The sequence below is a fragment of the Melitaea cinxia genome, chromosome 5 (genome assembly GCF_905220565.1).
Source record: "Melitaea cinxia chromosome 5, ilMelCinx1.1, whole genome shotgun sequence".
Taxonomy (NCBI): domain Eukaryota; kingdom Metazoa; phylum Arthropoda; class Insecta; order Lepidoptera; family Nymphalidae; genus Melitaea; species Melitaea cinxia.
In genome coordinates, this window is record NC_059398.1 from 8,865,066 (window position 1) to 8,886,607 (window position 21,542).

A 21,542-nucleotide genomic window follows, 5' to 3' on the forward strand; every position below is an offset into this window, starting at 1 on the left:
AAGCTCAAATCCTTCACATAAATGGAAAAAAGAGGCAGGTGTTACAGGCTGAATCGTGATCGTGGTAATAGCAGTTGACAGTAGTTGCCAATGATCCATGACTAACATGTTTTATGTAGTTACAAAAAAAAAAAATAATAATAATTTAGCATAGCTTTAGTTTTTTATTTTTTATCACTTAATTAATTGGTACTGTTGTGTATTCACTGCAATATTTTTTGTATAAAGCCAATGTCGTGATAATTTATTCTTCAGTTTCAAATTATTATAAATATTAAACATACAGAGAGAATTTAAATTGAAATCATGCCATAACATGCCATCGTGTTTTAAGTACTTTATTTAATCAACGCAGACACAAAAACTAATTCAATAGAATCAATGAAACTGGTGTGTAGACAAAGTTAAAGTAATAAAAAGCTAAAAAGAAAAGTAGCATATCTAACATCAATAATGTATAAATTAATTAAATACATAACATATTATAAGTATGATACTACGGTTTGTAAGACATGGAAGATTTACTAAACTAATGGAAGAAACAGAAAGAACAATAGGTACTTAATTATACATATCAAAAGTCGATTGGTAAAATTGAACATATAGGTATTGTATTTTATACATAAAATAAAATGTATATTTTGTTTTCGTAATATGTAAATACCTTTATGTATAATACTACATATATATATTCTCTTAGAGACGAGCTATATTAATGTCGTTCTGTTTAAACTCTACGTCGATAAGTATTTCATACGTCATTTTACACATTGTGTTTTCCTTTAAATTAATTAATATCGCAGATGCTTTGACATTTTTGTAGATAATATGTACTACAAATACAGTTTTATGAAAAATTAATTCAGTAGGTACTTGTAAAATTATAAGTATGAAAAAAATTGGGATGTATTTAATTTCCGAATTGAAAAAAAAAACAAATTTATCTTTCTTTTTTTATTCCATTTAGGTACATTACTAAATTTTATTTAGTAAAGTTTAAACTTAAGAAGTTGCCAAATGCCTTTTGAAACAAAAGATTATACCTATGTTATCGACATTTAGCACCGCGTTTGTTTGATCCTATTGAAGTCAATGGGATTGTAATAATAATGATGATATAATATAACCATGACTAAGCACACACGTGAAGAAGGGTGATAAACATTCGATAAGAACATGTATTTGATAGCACTGTAGCTTTAGATATTTAAAGGCAGCTATATACATAGAGCACTTGACACTTACTTATTGCACTTTTTAATTGAACTTATAAAAGTAAAATGATTGGTTGATTTAATTATTGGTTAGTACCCAATACACACAATGTTTCGAGTTATCATTTCATGATTTTAATCTACTCTAATAATCAAATTGACATTTTACATTACAAAAATTATATTCTTTCCAGATATTAATTATCAGACATTAAAATCTATTTTTATAACAGGCACTAATAAGAACCACATTTGGTCCATTTCAAATAAGTTATTAGAACAAAAAAAAAACCTATAAAAACAAATCAATCAAAGAACTATAAATAAAAACAAGCTTATTTAAACACTCCAGAATAATATATAATATGAATAGGTACCCATATTTGTGGTTTACAAGATGAAGTAGATGTTTATTTATACATATGTGTATGTTGAGACATAGAAAGTTAGTCTCCTAAAACAAAATGAAAAGTAACACTCAATTTTAATAACTAAGAATCCACTGACTAAATTAGTAGTCAAATTTAAAACCTTAAGTGCAGTAGGTAATTTGAATTATATAAGTGGGGAATTATTGTATTTTTAAGTGTACCTTCCCATCATAATGTTTTGTAATCAATTATTGTTGTTGCATATAAACAACTATTCATAGTATAATTTCATATATAACAGTTATTTTATAATATTGCAATGTTTCAATACACACATATTGTGTTTAATGTCAAAATATTTTAATTAAATTATTATCTTTACAGAACAATTCTCTACAATATTTGGTTTCAAGACTCACTACTTTTAATTTTTGTACCAAATTGTTTATATAGGGTACTCGATTCACTAAACTACTGCTTAGCTTGATATAATCTATCTCATTTATATAATTTATGGAAAATTATTTACAGTCTTAAAATTTGTACCAACATCATTTAGATCTGCTCTACAATTACGTACACTTTTTTACATAATGCCAGTGGATTCAATATATCTACAACTAGGTACCCATTCTTTGAACAATTCCACAATGCATAGTCACAAAAATATCTAGCCATTTATTTAGTCAAAAATAGACATTTACTCCCAATTTGCACATATCGTGAGGAAACACACATAATAAATTTATAATAATCAACATTATTTGATAAACAATGATAACAATCAATAGAGCTCTATCATTTACTATACAAGTATGAACTTTCAACAGTCTGTTGTAAAACATATATCTATTAATGTACAAAGCACAGTACACTTAACCTATGATAGGTACAACTTATTTTTGGATATATAAAATGTTGGATAAGAAAATATGCCAATACCAATGTATATAATTATAATTGTAGAACAAAATGAGCTCATAAATGTTTACATTAAAAAATGAATAATTAAATGAAGGTCAAAAAAATCATAATGACCTAAAACTTGAATTAATTTTAACTTTTTCAATTTAAAATAAAATAATGTGAAAAGCAAAACTTTCAAGATTTAAATTTTATGAACGGATTGGGCAAGTTAATGACATAGTAGAAACTCAGAAACTAACAATTATCGAAGAAAATAATAAGGCACATAAATTAAATAATCCACTTCATTTTTATGCAATAGGAAAATATTTTAGGTATTAATCCAACTTTCGTTTTATTCAAATAATATATTTGTAATAAATTACTTTGCTGCAAAATTTAAGATTTATGTTAGTGGGTTAAAGATCACTAAAAGTAAAAATCACTTGAAATTAAAAAGCACACAAACAATTACTAGATAATCCAAACAAAGATACTACCTACAACTTTATATGTATCCAACGCATTATTTATAGTTTTAACAGTAATAGTTTCAAGAAAACAACAAAACACAAGCAATTCCATAATAAATTAATAACATCAAACCACTCTTCACCGACAGAACAACCCATTTGTTTTGTAGATAATGACAAATAATAATTATCTAATTTTTGCTACAATCACAGAGATTATTGTGAGCTTATCAAATCAGACACTGGATCAAACTGAGTGGCCTTGGGATTGATGTCTTTGTCCCCACTGACTAGAAGGTCCCTGTGCAGAATTACCTTGTTGCATCCATGACAGAAAGTTGGGTGGAGCTGGAGGAGCTGAGGATGCTGGCCCCGCGAATGCACCTTGTTCCGAGCCTCCAGATGGTATATTGTTGATTAAACCCCATCCAGCTGCCTGATTTAAAGCAGCTGCTACTAGCGCTTGATTAACTGGTAAACCACCCATGCCAAGTGGCATACTGCCCCCTTGTCCCTGACCCCCGCCTCCAGCTACAGCAGTTTGGCCATGTTGCCCCGACAAGCCTAAAGCTTGCATGTTCACCATATCCATATTACGGCTACTCCAAGAGTTATTGTTTGAGGCATTATGAGGATGAGCTTCATCATAATTTCTACTAGGTAAGTTTCGTTGGTTTGAGCCACTTTTGTTTTGTTTTGGTGATGCATTTGATACATTAACAGATACTCCCTTTATAATATGATCTTGACCACATAGACTTTGTGCGACTTCAGGATCCAAAAATGTAATGAAACTGAATGCTCTAAAAGGTTTTGGAATAAAAACATCTGTCACTTCACCAAATTGAGAGAAATACTCTCTCAAATCATTTGCTGTTAAGTCTTCAGTGCAGCGACCCACAAAAACTTTACAAGGCATTGATGTTACCGAGCCTTCCTTAGAATTGGGTATCCGAACATCACACCAGCGACCATCAATCATATGTCTCTGAGCCAATACTCTCATTTGCGATGTGTACGACGAAAAACGTATGAAAGCAAAACCTTTCGACATGCCTGTTTTAGGATCACGCTTTAATTGTGCCATTAAAACTTCTCCAAATTTCGCAAAGTACTCACGTACAGTTTGCTCAGTAGCTTTCCATGGCAAGCCTAAAACTATTAAATCAGAACAAAGATTATCGTTTCTCTTACTTTTGATAGAAGATGTTTCCGAACTTTCGCCAGACTTTCGTTTATTTTCCTTCGGAAAGCTACAGATGTATAAGTAGTTGCCCCAACCTTCTGGAGGAGGATACAATCTGCCATCTCTTAATCTGATACCTCTAAATGTTTTAGTCTCCGGATGCCGATACTTAAGCCCACAACATCCAGGAAACTGCGCAGATACTGTTGTTAGCATCAACGTTCCATCTTCTTCGATTGGAAGTTCTATGGGTTCTTCATTTTCATCTTCGGCCACGGGCAAGTACTCGAAGGACATTATTTCTTAATCATGAACTATATTAAATAATATATGATAAAAACAAACACAGGTAATTTCCTTATATTTTAAATCTGTACAATTTCTATTTCTTATAAATATAAAATACGTCAGCTACGGGTTAGGAACCCATTGCAATTTGATGGTTGAAAACATAGCTGAAACAATAAATTTTGATCTTTCTTCTTATTATATTTCCTATAATTCCATAGAAATTCCAGTGTCAAAACTAAATAATCGCACTACACTACAATTCTAGACAACTTTCTAAACGAGACAGTCTCAAATCAATGTTACCCGAAAACATATTTAATGAATTATATAATATTGCATAAGGTTTACCTTTTGCGGTGAAAAAATGGGTAGTAGATACTAGCACTATGGTTATACGGTGTATGAGAAAAACAACTGGTATTATTATTAATGTATTAATAACTTCTTAGCGTGTTCAACTGTTTGTACTTTGTACAGTCAAGGAAAAAAAATTGCAATTTTTAAGTATACTTGTATTATGTGAAGTGTTGTATTGTGTTCAGTTCGGAGAAGTAACGATGCATGTTAAAAAAAAAAACTTCTAATGTGATTTCGTACTACAATTTAAAGTGAATATAAAAATATTATAAAATATAAATAAACATATTATATTATATATGCATAGTCAATTTTTATTATCAGTAACCATAGCTCATCTAGACAAAATGCCTAATTGAAAATTTATGACCTTTTAAGAAACCTTTCGACTCCAAACTATTGAAACTGTGAATTTTTCGGAAACATACTAAAACACAATTAAGTGTTACATTCGTATCGTTATAAGTCTTTCACTTTCTCGCATAATCTTAATATGAAGGGTAGTGGACTGGCGTACACGAAGGGAAAAAGTGTAAAAGAGCTATATTTTACTCGTTTAGCTCGTCAATGCATTTATGTGGCAATTTTTAAAAAAAATTGAACAAATCCTTGTTTGAGTTCAGTTTTGCTGAATTATAAGAGCAGATTGCAGTGACTCCATAGATATGTAATCCATAAATGTGTATTTAACTATATATAATTATGTAGGTGTTTATTGTAAAAATAATATTATAATTACACTATACATAATAAACTACATATAATTTTACGTACTTATGAGTTATGAGGTTTATTTCTTTCTTATGTCTTTATATTTTATTTTTTACCGACTTCAAAAAAGAATAAGATTGTCAATTCGACTGTTTTTTATGTGTTATCTTATAACACCAAAAATATTTATATCTTATATTTCAATTGGCCTTATTTATTTTCAGAAGAAGTGAAGTGGTAAACACGCTGAATCACGAGGATTGTAATGATATCCCGAAAATTGTTTACTTTTCTTTTTTAATTTTAAATAAAATCAACATAGTTTCCTGTGTGTATGTCGCGCTAATTATGATGTAAACGAATATGAAATCTTACAAAAAAATTAAGTCACTGTTTCAATTTCCTGCACCTCCGAAACTGAATAACATTAGTATGTTAACGTATGTATATATTTATACATAATTAGGAAATTTCTATTACAATAAGAAATTTCGAAAATTGATGATACTAATACTAACAGTCTAATAGTGTAAAACTGTAAATGTATTTCATGGCAGTTCTTTAATTCTGTTTTAAAAATATTTTAGATCTGTGGACAATGGACATAATACATACAAACGAAAACGTATATTATTTGACGCATTGTTTTCATTATAATTGTATTTATTTTTTGATAATAGATTTAAACGTGGCGAGCAACTACATTACAAAATCGTTAGTAAATTCAAAAGAAAGTGAAATATATAATTTCGATTATTGAGTTTCTTCAACATAACCTTAACGTCTGTGGTAAATTGTTGAATTTATAACAAGTATATCTCAAGTTAAATCACAATTTTAAATTAAGAAAATGTTATAATTTTTAAAGATTCCTTTAATGTGTCATTGATATGGATGATGATTGTAAAGATTATAAAAAAGTGAAACGTCAACAAAAACTTTATAAACCAGGTAGTGGACCTCTGAGACGATCTAGGTATGGTTTGGATGCTAAAATGGATTCTTACGATATAGATAACGGCTCGAAAGAAAGAGAACCTCATTACGGATCTCAGCACTCTGTTAATGGTGACGATGTCAATGTCACATGTAGAGAGGTAGCAAACCATCGAAACAGAAAGCCAGAACAACAGCTTTATGTGCCCAGGACAGGGGATTCGTACTCAGATATTGACAAGCAATCTAAAACATCTTATAAATGTGATAATTCTAGTCAATATAATAAAAGACGAATAACAACTGGCAAACAGGATAATCATACTTCTATCGGTAATTCAGGGTCTTATTCGAGAGATTCATCCGAGAAAGATTCGCATTATAAAGATGTAAGTTGTAACGATATTAACTATAATAGGCATTACAGACAAGGCTCAGAACCAAGATCAGCATCACCAAGTCAAAATTTAGACCAAAAATCTCTAGACAGAAATAGAGACAGTAGGAGTATGGAGACTTGGGCAGGACGACACAAATCTGGTTCTGGTGGGAAGCCTCCTTCGGGGAGAAGAAATTCAGCCGGATTTCCTTCTGACTCACGACCTAAACACATCAATTTAGATAATATACCACCTAGATTTAGAAAAAAATATTTAGAACAATCTGGTCATCAAAGTTTTGAAAGTGTAGACCAATTGAGTAATAAAGATCGTTACAGCAATAATGACATGAGCCACACATCATATGGTTCTGGGCCATTTTATAGCTCTAATAACACAAACTGGTCGCACACCTTACCATCCAGAGGAAGAGGCCGTTTAAAAGAAAATGAAAATTTTGATAGAGAGAAATTTATCAATTCATATTTAAAAAACTATGAAGTGCAAACTTCAAGAAGATCTACTCCGAGTAATTCGTATATGAATTTATATGAAACAGTTTCATTAGATAAGAGTGCCTGTGACAAATCTGACTCTCTAAACAGTGATTATCAAAATAAAAAAAATTCAAATGATAGGGGTAAGTAATTGCACTGTAGTTATTGGTTCAAAAATCAATCTCAAATAAATAAAAAATTTTTTAATTTCTGCATATTAAACTCTATCTCTATTATTAAACTAGTTTTTGTTGTAAGAATGGTGAAATGTTAATCAAAAGCTTATCCTTAGATTAAAATCTAATTTCACTTCTCATATATAAGTGTAAGGTAATTTGTTATTTGGTATATATAAAATATTGCAATTACAGGTTCAAAAAATGGTCTTAATGAAAATGATCAAAGATGTAATCATACTGATTCAGATGATAAACAGGTAGAAGAGAGTAGTGAAAATCATAATGATAGTGAATCTATCTCTCAGTTATCTACAAACCTATCAGATATGACTAATTTGGTAAGCTTAAAAAATTAACAGTTAGTTTATTTCCAATTTTATTGATGTTTGATGATTACAAGGTTTTATAATTCCACATATCCATCCACCATCCATATTCATATTTTTCAAAAGAATAATTTAAAAACTGAGATAAAAATAGCAGCTTATATTCGTTAAATAAACCTATCTGTAATCACTTTAATGTTTAGCGAGCTTGGCCTTAACTGACTTAGTAATTATTACTTAAATATGAATCTAATAAAATGTGGTTGGTCAATTATATTTATTAATCCTCACCTTGTTTTGCACAATTACATGTTAAGATTTGACAAGTAGTCCAGCATTAAACTGGTTTAAATTTTTATTGTTTTAAAATACATGTTTTGAGTAATATTTTAAATAATATTTAAAGGAATAGCCAATACCGTACACTTCCTATGCAGATCACTTGGATAATAAATAAATAACTTGCATGTTCTATTTTTGGTTAGGTTAGCTCTACAAAGCTCCCAATAAAAAGATAGACTTTTAATGGTTTATATGATTTTAGGATTGGACTGAAGAGGTTGAAAAGAATATAAAACTAGATGATCTCTGTGATTCCTCTGCTTCGTTTTCTCAAAATATGAAAAATTCAAATTCAAATTATCAAGAAAACAAATCAGTTGAAACACGTGATTCAAAAAGAAATGGCAGATCTCGTCGTAGAGACAGAAGGTATTTTTGTTTTCATATTACAATTTTATTTTTAATACATGAAATTGTAAAATGAATTATTTTATTATTATAAAACGTCTCTACAATGCTTATTCCCTTAAACTTGTTAAGTATGGAGAGATAAGTAGACATCTGATAACTGTACATAATGGGTTTAAAATCGATCCATCTGTGTTAAGATTTGGTATAATAACAGTAAACCATTTATTATTTAATAATTTTTACAGGAGTTCTAGTAGAGGGAATAGAAATTCGGAAAAGAAAGAAAGGAATAGAAAAGATAGCAATGTTAGTATACAGTACGAATCTGAACGCAGCAGAAAAGATAGTAATGTCAGTATACATCATGAGGCAATACCATATGGTCTTAAACAAAGAGAAAGAGAGAGACGTGATAGTCATAGAAGCAATCGGTCCTCTACAATTGGGAATAGCAGGGATGATTTAGACCGATGGAGATCTCTGCGATCTTACAGCCGGGAACAGAGTTCTGAAAGGTAATAGTTTATAACATCATATATTTATTTATTTATTTCCGTATTTACACAACATATTCAAGTAACAAGTGACAAAAAAGGAACAATCAGTTTCTAGGTTTAATTTGAAAGCAATTACTATTTTGATCTCTACTTCTCCTAGCTAGGTAGCTGAGCTATCTGTATTAAGGAGAAGAGATTGAATTGATTGATAATTGAACGAAGGCACAAAGAAATTATGTTGCTTAAGTTTGAAGCAGCCTGACTAGGAAAATATTAAGATTTACGCCAAAAACTACTGCTCTCAAATATTGTTGTGTTCCTGTATAAGTGAGGTAGCCAGAGCTCCTAGGGCAGGTAGGGAATATGGTCAGCACCAAACAGGCAATGCTACTGTAACCATTTACCATTTGACGGATCAAACACTTGTTTGCCATCCTTGTGGTATAAAAAAATAATTATAATGAACATAAATAAAAAGTACAATGAACCTAAATAAAAAAAAATCTTTAGTGAAAATATTTTTGATACTCTATTTTTGTTTTTTAGGATGATAGTGTCACAATGTAATAGTCGAGACACGTCAACAAATAGAGGCACAAGTCCAAAGGACATTGATGGTTTCAGAATTCCTTCAACAACCAGTAAATCTGCCACTTGGTCTTTAGCAAATCAGGTAATGTATAAAAACGGATAAATCCATAGGACATCTCATAAAATTCGTTTTATTTATACAATGTATATTTAAAACAGTGTATTTTTATCAGCTGTCTGTAGCAGAGGCGGCTCGTGACATTTTTGATGGGGGTTAACAAAAAATAAATAAAAGAATTTACCATTTATTTTATCCGCGAAATAACTGACGTAGCCGCTGCGTTTGCTTGTATACATAAGAACAGCAACGGCGCATAGGCAGGTTAATCCCAGGGCACTCGGCACCGCCGAATCCGCGGTTTAGAAAGACGCGCGTGAGCGACGCTTCTGATTATGCTACATTCTCATACGAAATCTTTAAATCGCGTGTTGGACTGTGTCGATATTTTCCTCTCGTATACATTGAATGTGATATTAGGAATCGTACTAAACTTTGTTTCATAGGCGCGCAATCGCTGGCGCTCCACTCGTTACAACTTGACGTCAAATGTACGCGTAGGTTTAGGTAATATGATAGACTATTTTATAGGCAAAGTAGAATAGGAAGAATGTAATATAGTAAGGATAGTAGTGTATTATAAAGATATATAGATTTAAGTTTAATTATGTAATTTTCATGGGAGTGCACTGCATCAGCGCTTTTTAGGATGAGCCGCCTCTGGTCTGTAGCCTTAAACAGATATTAAGTTGCCCGTGCCTTATATTGCTTACCACGACCGTAGCTAGCAACATAGACGTGTGTATGTTGAACATATTTTTTTAATCTGTGAGTCTATAGACTATCAGTTTAAGGACAGTACAGTAACAGTATTCGATGTTTTATTATTCATAGAAGAAGAATAACGCGGCGTATAATGGAGGACGCGCGGCTAGCACGGAGAGGAAGCGATCGCCTACGCCGACGACGGCCAGCGGGGAGGCGGGGGGCGGGGCGGGCGCGGGTGGCGCGGCGGCGGGCGGCAGGCGGGGCCGCAAGCGCGCGGGCCGGCGCCGCCGCAACGCGGACAGCGTGCAGCCGCCCGCGCCGCACCCGCCCGGCGCCACGCCCGCGCCCACCAACGTCAACTGGCGCGACGAGATCATCGAGGCCAAGAAGCACCACGCCGCCGATAGGTCTGCTTTGGTTCTCCTTCTCGCTTAAAGGCCTTCTAAGGTCTGTTTTTTTGGAATTGTCCTAATTGGTAAACAAATATGGCGTACTTATGACCACAGACAATTAGAGTATAGTGTAGCTTAGTGAAGTGACACAAAGAGCAAATGAATGAACAATATCAATAAGCCATAGACAAAGTAAAATTAATTTTACATCGAAATATTTAATGATACCATATTGCTAAAATTATTTCAAAACCTAATAATATATTGAATATTTTTGCTAAGAATTAGTAGAGGTACAGAATTACGAAAAAAAATATTAATCGAGCATCGAGCATAAAAGGCAACAAAGGGGACTGTCCATTTTGGCCCAAGGTGAACAAAATTCATACAAAAAAACAAATATACCAATAATTTTCATAAATTAAATCATGTTTATTCGTGAATTGCAGTTTTATCAATATAAACTGATAAAAAGTTTATTTAATAAGTATTTTAATTCATTAATTATATACTTCTAGTTTATTTTCGGTTGGTGATTTGATTACAACACGTTGCCAGTCTTAAAAAAACAATTATTATTAACGAACAATCGATTTTAAAATATTTTTAAATCAATTATTTGTTAAAATCGATTAAAAGTATTGTTAAATCGAATTAATAAGAAAAAAGTCTAAAAAAAGTCTATAAAAGTGTATTTAGTAAAAAAACATTTAACTTTGGTGAAAAATAAACTATTTTAGAAACATTGTTATTGACTAAATAAAAAGCAAGCAATTAATTATATTAAATTCGATTATCGATTTAATCGATTTATTTGTTTATTGAAAATATTATTTATTATGGAAACCCTAAACTACAGACTTTTGCTTCATACATTCATTTGACTTCGATGTTGCTTTCATGGTGATATAGCAACCTACTGTAAGGTTTTCCGTCAACCGAGAATTCATCACTACTGCGACGTAAAATACACAGTAGGCATATTCATAAGTAGGAAAATATATTTTGTATTTATTTTATATGTAAACAATAAAGGTCAGGCAGAGAAGCCATAAAAAAATATTATTGCAACTGCATGGTTGGTCAACGGACAGTAGTAGGTTGTTGTGTGTCATGAAATTATTTGGTTTTTGGGCTGAAAAAGGTTTCAAGATTTTATAAATCTACCTGCCTAGTTTTTAGATAACATTCTGTTAACGTACGAATCCGATTAGTAAAACAAAAATAACAAAACAATGATTTTTTATTTCAGAAACCTTCTTGTAATTATCCACAAAAAAAACAAAAAATGAAACACCTGGATACAAAACTATATCATTTTTCTAATTCATAATTGTTAGTACTACTAACTTAATATATAATTATTATTCTCAGTGACTGTCCACTCGGGGCCGAAACCCCCATACAAAGTGGACAGTCCCCTATATATTTCGTTTATGTGATATGGTCGGTAAAAAAAAAGCCAAAAATAAAATTTACAACAAAATAAAGGGGCCGCCTGTGTCTAAAATAAGTCGACCCTATTAATATTATTGTCACATTATTTGTATTTACTATGAATAAAAAACCTTGCGCCGGCGGCACACTCTCTCTAACATCTAAAAAAAGGACTAATAACATTGTACTCCACGAAGCTCTCATTGGGTAATCTTCAGTCTCATCCTAAAGTCTCAAAATTTTTTCCTGTGAACTACAGTAAACGTTTATGCCGTTGCTATGTGGTATACTTTAATATTATATGGGATAGCATTAAAAATGTTCAGGATGAAATTGATATTCAGAAATATTCATAATATAAAATAAAACCTTTACAATGAACACTTTACCATAAATGATTGACATTTGCAATATTTTGTAAGCATTTTCTTTGTGCGCTCAACATAAAAAAAAGAAGAAAAAAAAATTAATAACAAAATACAAATAAATAACAAATCGCTTTACTGTAATATTATTTAACAAGTTATAATTCGTGAAATTTTAAAATATAGTTAAAGAACATGGCCTATTTTATCGCTCATGCTGTTCATTCACTTATACTCATTCACTTCTAAAAATATTATGACCACATCCCTATTTGCCTTATAAAAAAAGATATTGAAATGTCATATTCGAAAATATTAGTTATCTGTACTCTCGGAATTCGTATTTTGTAGTTTTTATGTGTTTAAAATGATAAATTGATATTTGTTTTTAGTGAAATAAATAGTAAATGGAGTTTTACAAATGTCCGTAAGCTAATATTTTGTGAAAGTGAGTGATAAATGCGGAAAAAACGTGAATTACGATTGACAGCGGTTTGTTTACCAATTAGGACAATTCCAAAAAAACAAGATATACACGGTCGGGATCGACCGCCTACTATCGTGTCCTTGGTCGGGTTGATATAAAAATGGACAGTGTGGAAAACGGTTGACCCGACTAATATTTGGTTGATGTCAACGGCCTTGGTCGCAAGCGCATCTCATCAAAGAAGAACTGACAAGTTGAGTCAACCACCGACCGTGTAGAATGAATACAAAAATTGGTTGACCCGACCAAGAACACGACGGTCGGCGGTCGATCCCGACCGTGTAGAAGGCCTTTTACTCCATACACAACCTACACTATTAACGTGTGCTTCGTTCTGTCTGCGTTTGCGATTAGTGTTCCGTATCGCGCGCAACGGTCTCTAACTTGTATCGACAAGAAGGGTCTTTAAAGCAAAAAAGTAGTTAGTATATGATTTAAAAACAACCCTAGATGCACAGTCTCATACAATAGTAACACTTTAAAGCTGTCTCCAAATAAACATTAAACTAAAAGTTAAGTTATTAAACTAAATTAAATTAATAATCTTATGGTCATGATGTAGATATACTTTTTTGAAAATTCAACCTTACGTGCATACTTTAAAGTTGTATTTACAAAGCAGTGTACACAGAGCGATAAAATTTTATGATTGTAGTTTGGCGGTAGGACAAAGCATGAAGTGAAGTCGAGTATATTTTTACACTTTCTAATTTTTATACCTTTGTTAGTTAGCACTGAGTTCTAGCTTAAATAAGTTAAAAAAAATAGTTCCCTATAAGTATATATTTCTTGTATGTTAATCTTCAATGAAATGTTTGGTGCTGAGTATGCACAATCAGCAATGAAGTGAATGATTATTATGATTTTCATTTCAGGCCATCTGAAGGCACCAATCAGCGCAACAGATTAAACAGTGCCCTCTCGGAAAAATCTACGACAGAATCAACATCACATCCAGGCTTGATTATTTTACCGCAAAGCTCTATTACTCATATGCAAAAAGATCAAGGGTATTTTTTTAAAATATTTATTATATACAGTACATATTCATACACGAGTTTCATTGTAATATAATTTATTTGTATTTTATTTTCAGACGCGGTGGATCTTCAGAGACTCAAAAAACTTTGTTCGACCATCACAACCCTTCAAAACCAATAATAGTACAAACGAGTCCTACTAAACATGACATTAGAATGGAAAGAGGTAACAATAAATAAATATTTGTAAAATTATTCTAAATTGGCTTTCACATGATCAGAGTGACTGACTGTTTTATAAATGGGTCAGTTAAGGATGTATGGCAAAGAAGACCTTGTTATTGATCTCCCAAACATTTAAATATCATATTATTAGTTAAATGGTTCATTCAAATTTTTTTAAGCTTTATAAGTTACTCATATGTTTTTTAAGAATTGTTTGTCACGTTTCGTTTTTATTTCTGAAATATATCGAAACTAAAAAAATTGAAAATTGTAAAATGGCCCTCGTCTTACTAAATTTCACGGCACGAGTTGTGTCACAGATCACCTGGAAATTTGTAACAACGGCTTAAAAACTTGTAACATTGATAAATATTTGAATCAGTTAAATATGTTTATGAACCTTTGTCGTGGTATTGACATTTGTGTACAGTTTTGTGGCCGATCCCCCGACAATGGTAATGGTTAACTAATGGTAATGGTATATATGAGTACAATGGTATATGTAGTACATACAGGGATTCCGCTGTAAATTACGGTAAAAAAAGTTGAGGGGATAAAACAACTTAATGATAAACATTTTTCTGATTAGTTTTGTAATGTAGAAAATGTAGCAATAAATTTGTGGCTTCCTATATAGAGCATACTCTTAATTATTAACTGGATTGCATTATAAACAATTTGATTGAAATAAAGTTTTGCATGAATAAACAGCAGTTTAGTTGATCGTTAAGACTGCATGAATACTTTAATTGTTTCACATTTGAGAATGTTTTATAGACTGATAGTGAATGTCGGTTCCGATTTTTTGACTTTAGTGCCTCAATCGGTCCGCATTCCCGCAGGCGCGAAGGAGGGCCGCGCGGGCTACGAGGCGGGCGACGCGACGCGCGGCGCGCGCCACGTGGCGCTGCTGCAGAAGGTGGACCGCGCCGACGCCATCCTCAAGATGCACACGCTCCGCGGCCCGCGCGCGCTCGCCAGCGACTGGCCGGACGTCGTCGAGACCAGGTCCTTTTATACCTTCCATTGGCACCAACTTATCGACCAAATTCTAAAACAACTAATTCACAAACACCACTTAATAACCTATATGTATATAACTGTCACGCAATTTGGCGGGTTATTATTATTTATTTGAGGAGTTACCTTAACTTTCATAATGTTATTATTTAAATTAATTACTTATAGTCTATCTCCTGTCGTTTAAAGCAAGTTCCCTACACAAACTACTATTATGGTTAAAAACATACTATGTATGTTTTTTTATGCTAAACGTAGTCTTAATCCTTCTCTAAAATAATCAATCTCTAATAATGTCTCAAACCAATAAATCTGAATTGATTTAGAGATTTATCCGTGATTATTATTCATGTATAATAAATACTCCATGCTGTTGTTTTTATTAAAAACTACCTGACCAGACTTCTTCCACATGGATTTTACTAAAAAGTTATTTGATCAGGTTACAGAGTTATAAAATGAATAAATTTCTAAAATAACAGTACCCGAAGTTACTCCTTACTACATCAGCTATCTGCCAGTGAAAGTCCCGTCGAAATCGGTCCACCCGTTTCAGAGATTAGCCGGATCAAACAGACAGACAAAAATTGTAAAAAATATTATTTTAGTATATGTACCGTGTATACATCCATATGCATTTAGTAAAAAGCGGTTATTTTAATATTACAAACAGACACTCCAATTTTATTTATTTGTATAGATTTTCATATTTAAATAATTATTTTCGCAGGAAGTTTCTACAAAGTGCTCTTCAAAAATTATTGGTGTCGGATCTTAAATATTGCCAAGCTGATAACATTGAGCACCAGTTCTGGAAAATTTTATACTATCACTTCATTGAGAATTTGAGGAAAAGTATTTCTCAAGCGCCTCCAGAAGAGAAGCAGGAGATAGTGAAGTTGATAAATACCATCATAGAGGAGGGAAACGTTTTCTTTGAGAATCTCGTACAGTTGTTAGAGAAGACTTACAAATTCAACACAGAAGACTACATAAACGACAATCATGTGTTGCCACCGAAAGGCCTCGGTTACGTCGGCTTAGCTTTGATATCAGTCCAAAAACTTTACGTATTTCTCGGTGACCTAGCTAGATATAAGGAACAAGTAAATGAAACAAATAATTATGCTAAAAGTAAATTTTGGTATACAAAAGCTCAATTAATAAATCCTAAGAATGGTAGACCATATAATCAATTGGCTATTTTAGCAATATATGCAGTAAGTTGACGTCATTTCTTTTATATTTTTGATTATTACCTAGATATGTACTGTGATTTAAATTTGCGTAATTATTTTAGAGAAGAAAACTGGATGCTGTCTATTATTATATGCGAAGTTTAATGTCGTCGAATCCATTTCAATCTGCGCGTGAAAGTTTACTGTCCTTATTCGAAGAAAATAGAAAAAAGGTTTGTATACTAGTCTTAATATATCAATGTTTGTTATATGTACTTATTTTAGCAACTACAAGATAATGTTACAGATAAAATTTGTGATAGCTTTTGGTGTTGAGTACAAAATGTATGTAATGAAAGAGGTTGATAATAGATGTCTTTCAATAGAAATTATATAGTACATTCTGGTGAACCTAAAGTCGCATTACAAGTGTAGTTAACATTTGTTAATTATATTTTGTCATCAGTATATTTTAAGTATTAAAGTGTTTACCACGCCTCTATTACCTACCCCTATTCTAAATTATAATTGTAATGTATGTGAGCAGTATTTTCTCAATATTAATACCTTGATTAATGGGAGTATAATTTGGCCAAATGCAGTACGAGGCGGCGGAGCGGAAGCGTCTCGCGGCTGCGGACTCCCTACAGAGCGACAGTGCGAACGCACCTCGCTCAGAGAACGATGCGGGGGCGGGGCCTGGGCCGGGGGCGGGGCCGGGCGCGGGGCCGGGGGCGGGGCGGCGCGAGGTGTGGCTGAGGCCCGGCGCGCAGAGGGCGCCACCGCCCCGCGTGCCCGACGCGCTCTCCACCATGACACCCGTCGAGGTAAGTGCACTAGAGAATTAGGGATGAGCCTTGTTTATGAAAACTGATCGAAGAAATAGATATTTTAGAGGTTCCCGCACACTCAGCAATGTAATATCAATTGGCTTTCTATAATTTAGGTTATTTCTTGCGAAATTGCTCTTTTACCATACACCATTGACGTCCGTATTGCATCTATGACGTCTCTACTACTGCCTATATATACTTGCAACTAGCTGTGCCTGCGACTTCGTTGGCGTTTTGGGTATTTACTATTTACATGTTCAACGTGATTCTTTAAATTGGCATAACTTTTTTGTTCATGAACAAATTGACATAAAACAAACACTAAATGTTAACTGAAGCCTACTACAATATATTAGTGAAAACCACATCTAAATCGGATGAGGCGTTTCTGAGATTAGCGCGCACAAACGCACAGGCAAACAGGTCAAAATTCTAACAATCATTGTTTTAGTGCTATTTGCGTTCTTTCTTAGATCGACTTTCATTGGGTTGCGTTTACCTCATTAACCGTCCCTCGAATGTCGTCTCTCACTCAACTATCAACTGTATACAATCCGATATTATTAGTCCAAGATCCCAGGCCCCCCAGTCTTTACTTATTTTCTGATGACAAAACATATACAAGTGGCGCAAAACTACCCTTAGGGTTTGAATGTTTAATAACTTTTTTATTTTATTTAATAGTTAATTATTTCATTTTTTTGTTATAAAGTATATTAATGGGGGAATATTTTTGGCTTAACTATGAAAAATTATAACCCGTAAGTGGTGGCCATTTTCAGCTTCGCACATTCGTGCTCTTTCCAGTACATTTTGCATAACTTTTCGTAAAATTTCTGGTGTTATGGCTTGAATTGTTATTTTTTACGTGCACCTTTTAATTTGTATTCATCAGGTATAAGAAAATAAAATAGCGTTTGTAACTTTTAACATAGCAATGTGTCAAGTAACTTCTTAAGTTTAACAAGTTTTTAAGTCTTGTAATGTTGTGTTCATAAAATTTTCTACTGTATGGTTTTAAATGTTTTATATGTATATATATAATTATATTCTTTTGTTACAGTTAAACAAAAATTTCATCACAAGCTATTTACACGTACATGGAAAATTAATAACAAAAATCGAGTAAGTTTTTTTTTATTAATTTACATATGCACCATTTTGTAATATTTATACAAAATTGTATTAAAATATGTTTCAAAAGATGCCAAAATATAAGACGGTTTTAGAAGTTGCCAACTGTATCATCAAATAAATTTACGGTGTAGGCTTTGTATTCACAGGTCTATATGTTCTGCAAATTAGAACCTGTTATACAACGCTTCAGCCTGTAATATCCCACTACTGGGCATAGGTCTCTTTCCCCATGTAGGAGAAGGATCAGAGCTGCCACGCTGCTCCAAAGCGGGTTGGCGGATATATTCCCTACTATGAGTAACGATCGCTATCAGGTGTACATGATAACAACCGGGACCGACGGCTTAACGTGCTCTCCGAGGCACGGTGGGGAGACCCACGAGGACTGCACCAACACCCAGACCACGGCAAACACCTGTATGGCCAATACAAATGTTTGTCATGTGCGGGGATCGAACCCGCAACCGCCAGCGCAACAGTTACAATCCATGGCTGTGACCGTTGCGCCGACGCGGCGTCCTGTTATACAAATGTACAGTTAATTTACAGTTTATAAAAATTTGTTCAATTTGCGTTCAAGGTTACATAATTAAATAACGCGCACGAATTTTTCTTTTATGAGACGAGATCTCAGTTTAAGCTTCATTTCAGTACAATGTTATACGTAAACTTAATACCAATCGTCTCGTTACATCAGCAGTAGCTGTGCTCCGCGGTTTCGCATAGGAGAAAAATAGTCTTACACTCTTCGATAAATGGGTTATCCAACAAGAAAAGACTACATTCGAACCAGTAATAACTGTGATTAGCGCGTTTAACTAACCAAATCGTGCAATAAACTAACAAACTTTTCAGAATTTTTTAGTCTTCATATTCAGTATAGCCTTATTAGTTAATGCTTTCCTGACATAATAAAAAAACAGCACATATCTACTGTAAATCCAAAACTTTGACGAATAACATAATATTTTTTGAACAGATTCTTTTTACTATAATAGTATTCAAAAAATACTTCAAAACGAAATTTAAATTATAATTTGATGTTTATTGTGTATAAAAGTGTACATTTTACAACATATTAATTGTATTGCTATAAAAATATAAAAGTTTAGGAGTAGGCACCCCTTTCCCCTTATTTTCATGTTGTGAGAGTAAAGCACACCCGGATGCGTGCAAAAGTGATATTATACCTAGGTTTCTCCATTAAAGTTAAAGGAACTTTTCGTATTTAATATGTTTTTTCACGTATTTGTTAAATTAAAGAGAGAAACATTCGTAACTTCTGTAATTCCTAATCAACTATATGAATGTTTCAGTTTGCTCTAGTATATATAACGGAGGGAGAACAGCTTCAGTGTTTTTAAAAAGCCTGATGCCAGCATAGCTGACGCCACTCAGGGTTTCTTGGGTAACGCTCATCTTCTTAGAAATAAAACTTCAAAATAAATTCCGCAGACTCGTTTATTAAACTGACAGCGTAACGTCTCAGAGCGGTCCACACTTTCCAGTGGCTGAAGCCCGAATGATTTCAGCACATTTTTTTTTGGATTATCTACTGCTGTTGGCCCTAAAAGTCTTGACACCGTCACCCTTACTGAAAGCCAGCTGTGTTTTCAGCACATACGCGGCGGCCGTATTTATATACATCGTAAATGTGCATGTTAGGTATTTCAATAAATAAAACGTAAATTACAATATGTTATTTTAAGTAACAATTTTTACATTGGAACGATCAAACAACAGCTTATTAATTAATTATAAAACAATCAGATATAAAAGTGAATTAGTGTGACGAACTATTGTCACTGCGCCGACATATATTGTCCACAATGAAAATGCTGAACCAAGTTCATTTAAGCTTTAAGTTTTATATTATTTGTATTAAGTACACAGTAAGAAAGAAACCTGTCGAACTCGTTTGAAAACTGTTTATAAACTGTTTTATGGTCCCAGTATATATTTAGAATCTACAACTTAGAGCAGCTATCAACTTATGTAACGATATTGAACTTATTTATACGTAAATATTACTTATTTAATTCACCCTTCAATAAAAACTATTTACCAATGGGTACCATTTTAAAATGACCTCTTTTTAACTTTTTTGGCAACTTCTAAAACCTAAGTCGCTTTAGCCTGTAATATCCCACTACTGGGCATAGGCCTCTTTCCCCATGTAGGAAAAGGATCAGAGCTTAATCCACCACGCTGTTTCAATCCGGGTTGGCGGATATATTCCCTACTATGAGTAACGATCGCTATCAGGTGTACATGATAACAACCGAAAACTAAAACCTAAGTAACCCTTTATAATTATTAATATCAGTAGATTGTACTGTATACTATTTGATGTCATCGTTTCTAAGAATTTTAACTTTTGATGAACTTTACTTTGTTTATTATTTACGTACACAAGCAGTAAATAGTGTCAAACTAATCGTCCTCTAATTTTGAATGATTGTATTTGTGTATCGTTTGACGTCCCGTTGGCGCAACAGTCACAGCACAGGTTTGTGGCTGTTGCACTGGCGGTTGCGAATTCGATCCCCGCACATGACAAACATTGTCCATGCATGGTTGCCGCGGTCTGGGTGTTTGTGCAGTAGTCTTGGGTAGCACATGTACGATGTACTAAAAGGTCACGTTACTTAGTAAGGTACGATATGTATAATCAGACTGATAATCGTACACTGTAACAGTACTATCAACTATTACACTTCACCGCGGTCTGACGAGTTTGTATTGTACGTCTATGGGCCCGAGTATCACACTGTCCGACTGTCCGACTGTCCGACTGTCCGACTGTCCGACTGTCCGACTGTCCGACTGTCCGACTGTCCGATTGTCCGATTGTCCGACTGTCCGACTGTACGACTGTCCGACTGTCCGACTGTACGAGATGATTTAATTCGTACGGCGTTCGTTAGCTCTAAAATAAAACAGAGCTATACAGCAAACAGTACGAACGAATTAATGTTAAATTTGTTAAGACCGTCGAGTTACATCGCGTAGCGCATTCTATTCATTTCGCGTTTTAATGTCCTCCTCTTCCTTTTTAATCAGTTTTATGAACGTAACGTAAACTAATTCCTTTTACGTAAAAGTTTTTTTTTT

General features: G+C 33.1%; 2 protein-coding genes across 2 annotated transcripts in view; one reads left to right on the forward strand and one right to left on the reverse strand.

Annotated features, from left to right (window-relative positions):
* Positions 1-939: 939 nt before the first annotated feature.
* LOC123653528 (TAR DNA-binding protein 43-like) lies at positions 940-4,799 on the reverse strand. Its single transcript, XM_045589517.1, has one exon. The coding sequence runs from the start codon at positions 4,445-4,447 to the stop codon at positions 3,212-3,214; it is 1,236 nt and encodes a 411-aa protein (XP_045445473.1). The 5' UTR covers positions 4,448-4,799; the 3' UTR covers positions 940-3,211.
* A 1,600-nt stretch (positions 4,800-6,399) lies between these two features.
* Positions 6,400-21,542, forward strand: part of LOC123653529 — a 43,139-nt gene continuing 27,996 nt past the window's right edge. The window contains exons 1-14 of the mRNA XM_045589518.1: positions 6,400-7,465; positions 7,694-7,839; positions 8,372-8,538; positions 8,766-9,035; positions 9,564-9,690; positions 10,504-10,781; positions 11,055-11,066; positions 13,946-14,065; positions 14,152-14,261; positions 15,103-15,268; positions 16,011-16,500; positions 16,581-16,691; positions 17,061-17,285; positions 18,355-18,416. Coding sequence (XP_045445474.1) covers positions 6,400-7,465; positions 7,694-7,839; positions 8,372-8,538; positions 8,766-9,035; positions 9,564-9,690; positions 10,504-10,781; positions 11,055-11,066; positions 13,946-14,065; positions 14,152-14,261; positions 15,103-15,268; positions 16,011-16,500; positions 16,581-16,691; positions 17,061-17,285; positions 18,355-18,416 — 3,350 coding nt within the window. The remainder of the gene's footprint in view (positions 7,466-7,693; positions 7,840-8,371; positions 8,539-8,765; positions 9,036-9,563; positions 9,691-10,503; positions 10,782-11,054; positions 11,067-13,945; positions 14,066-14,151; positions 14,262-15,102; positions 15,269-16,010; positions 16,501-16,580; positions 16,692-17,060; positions 17,286-18,354; positions 18,417-21,542) is intronic.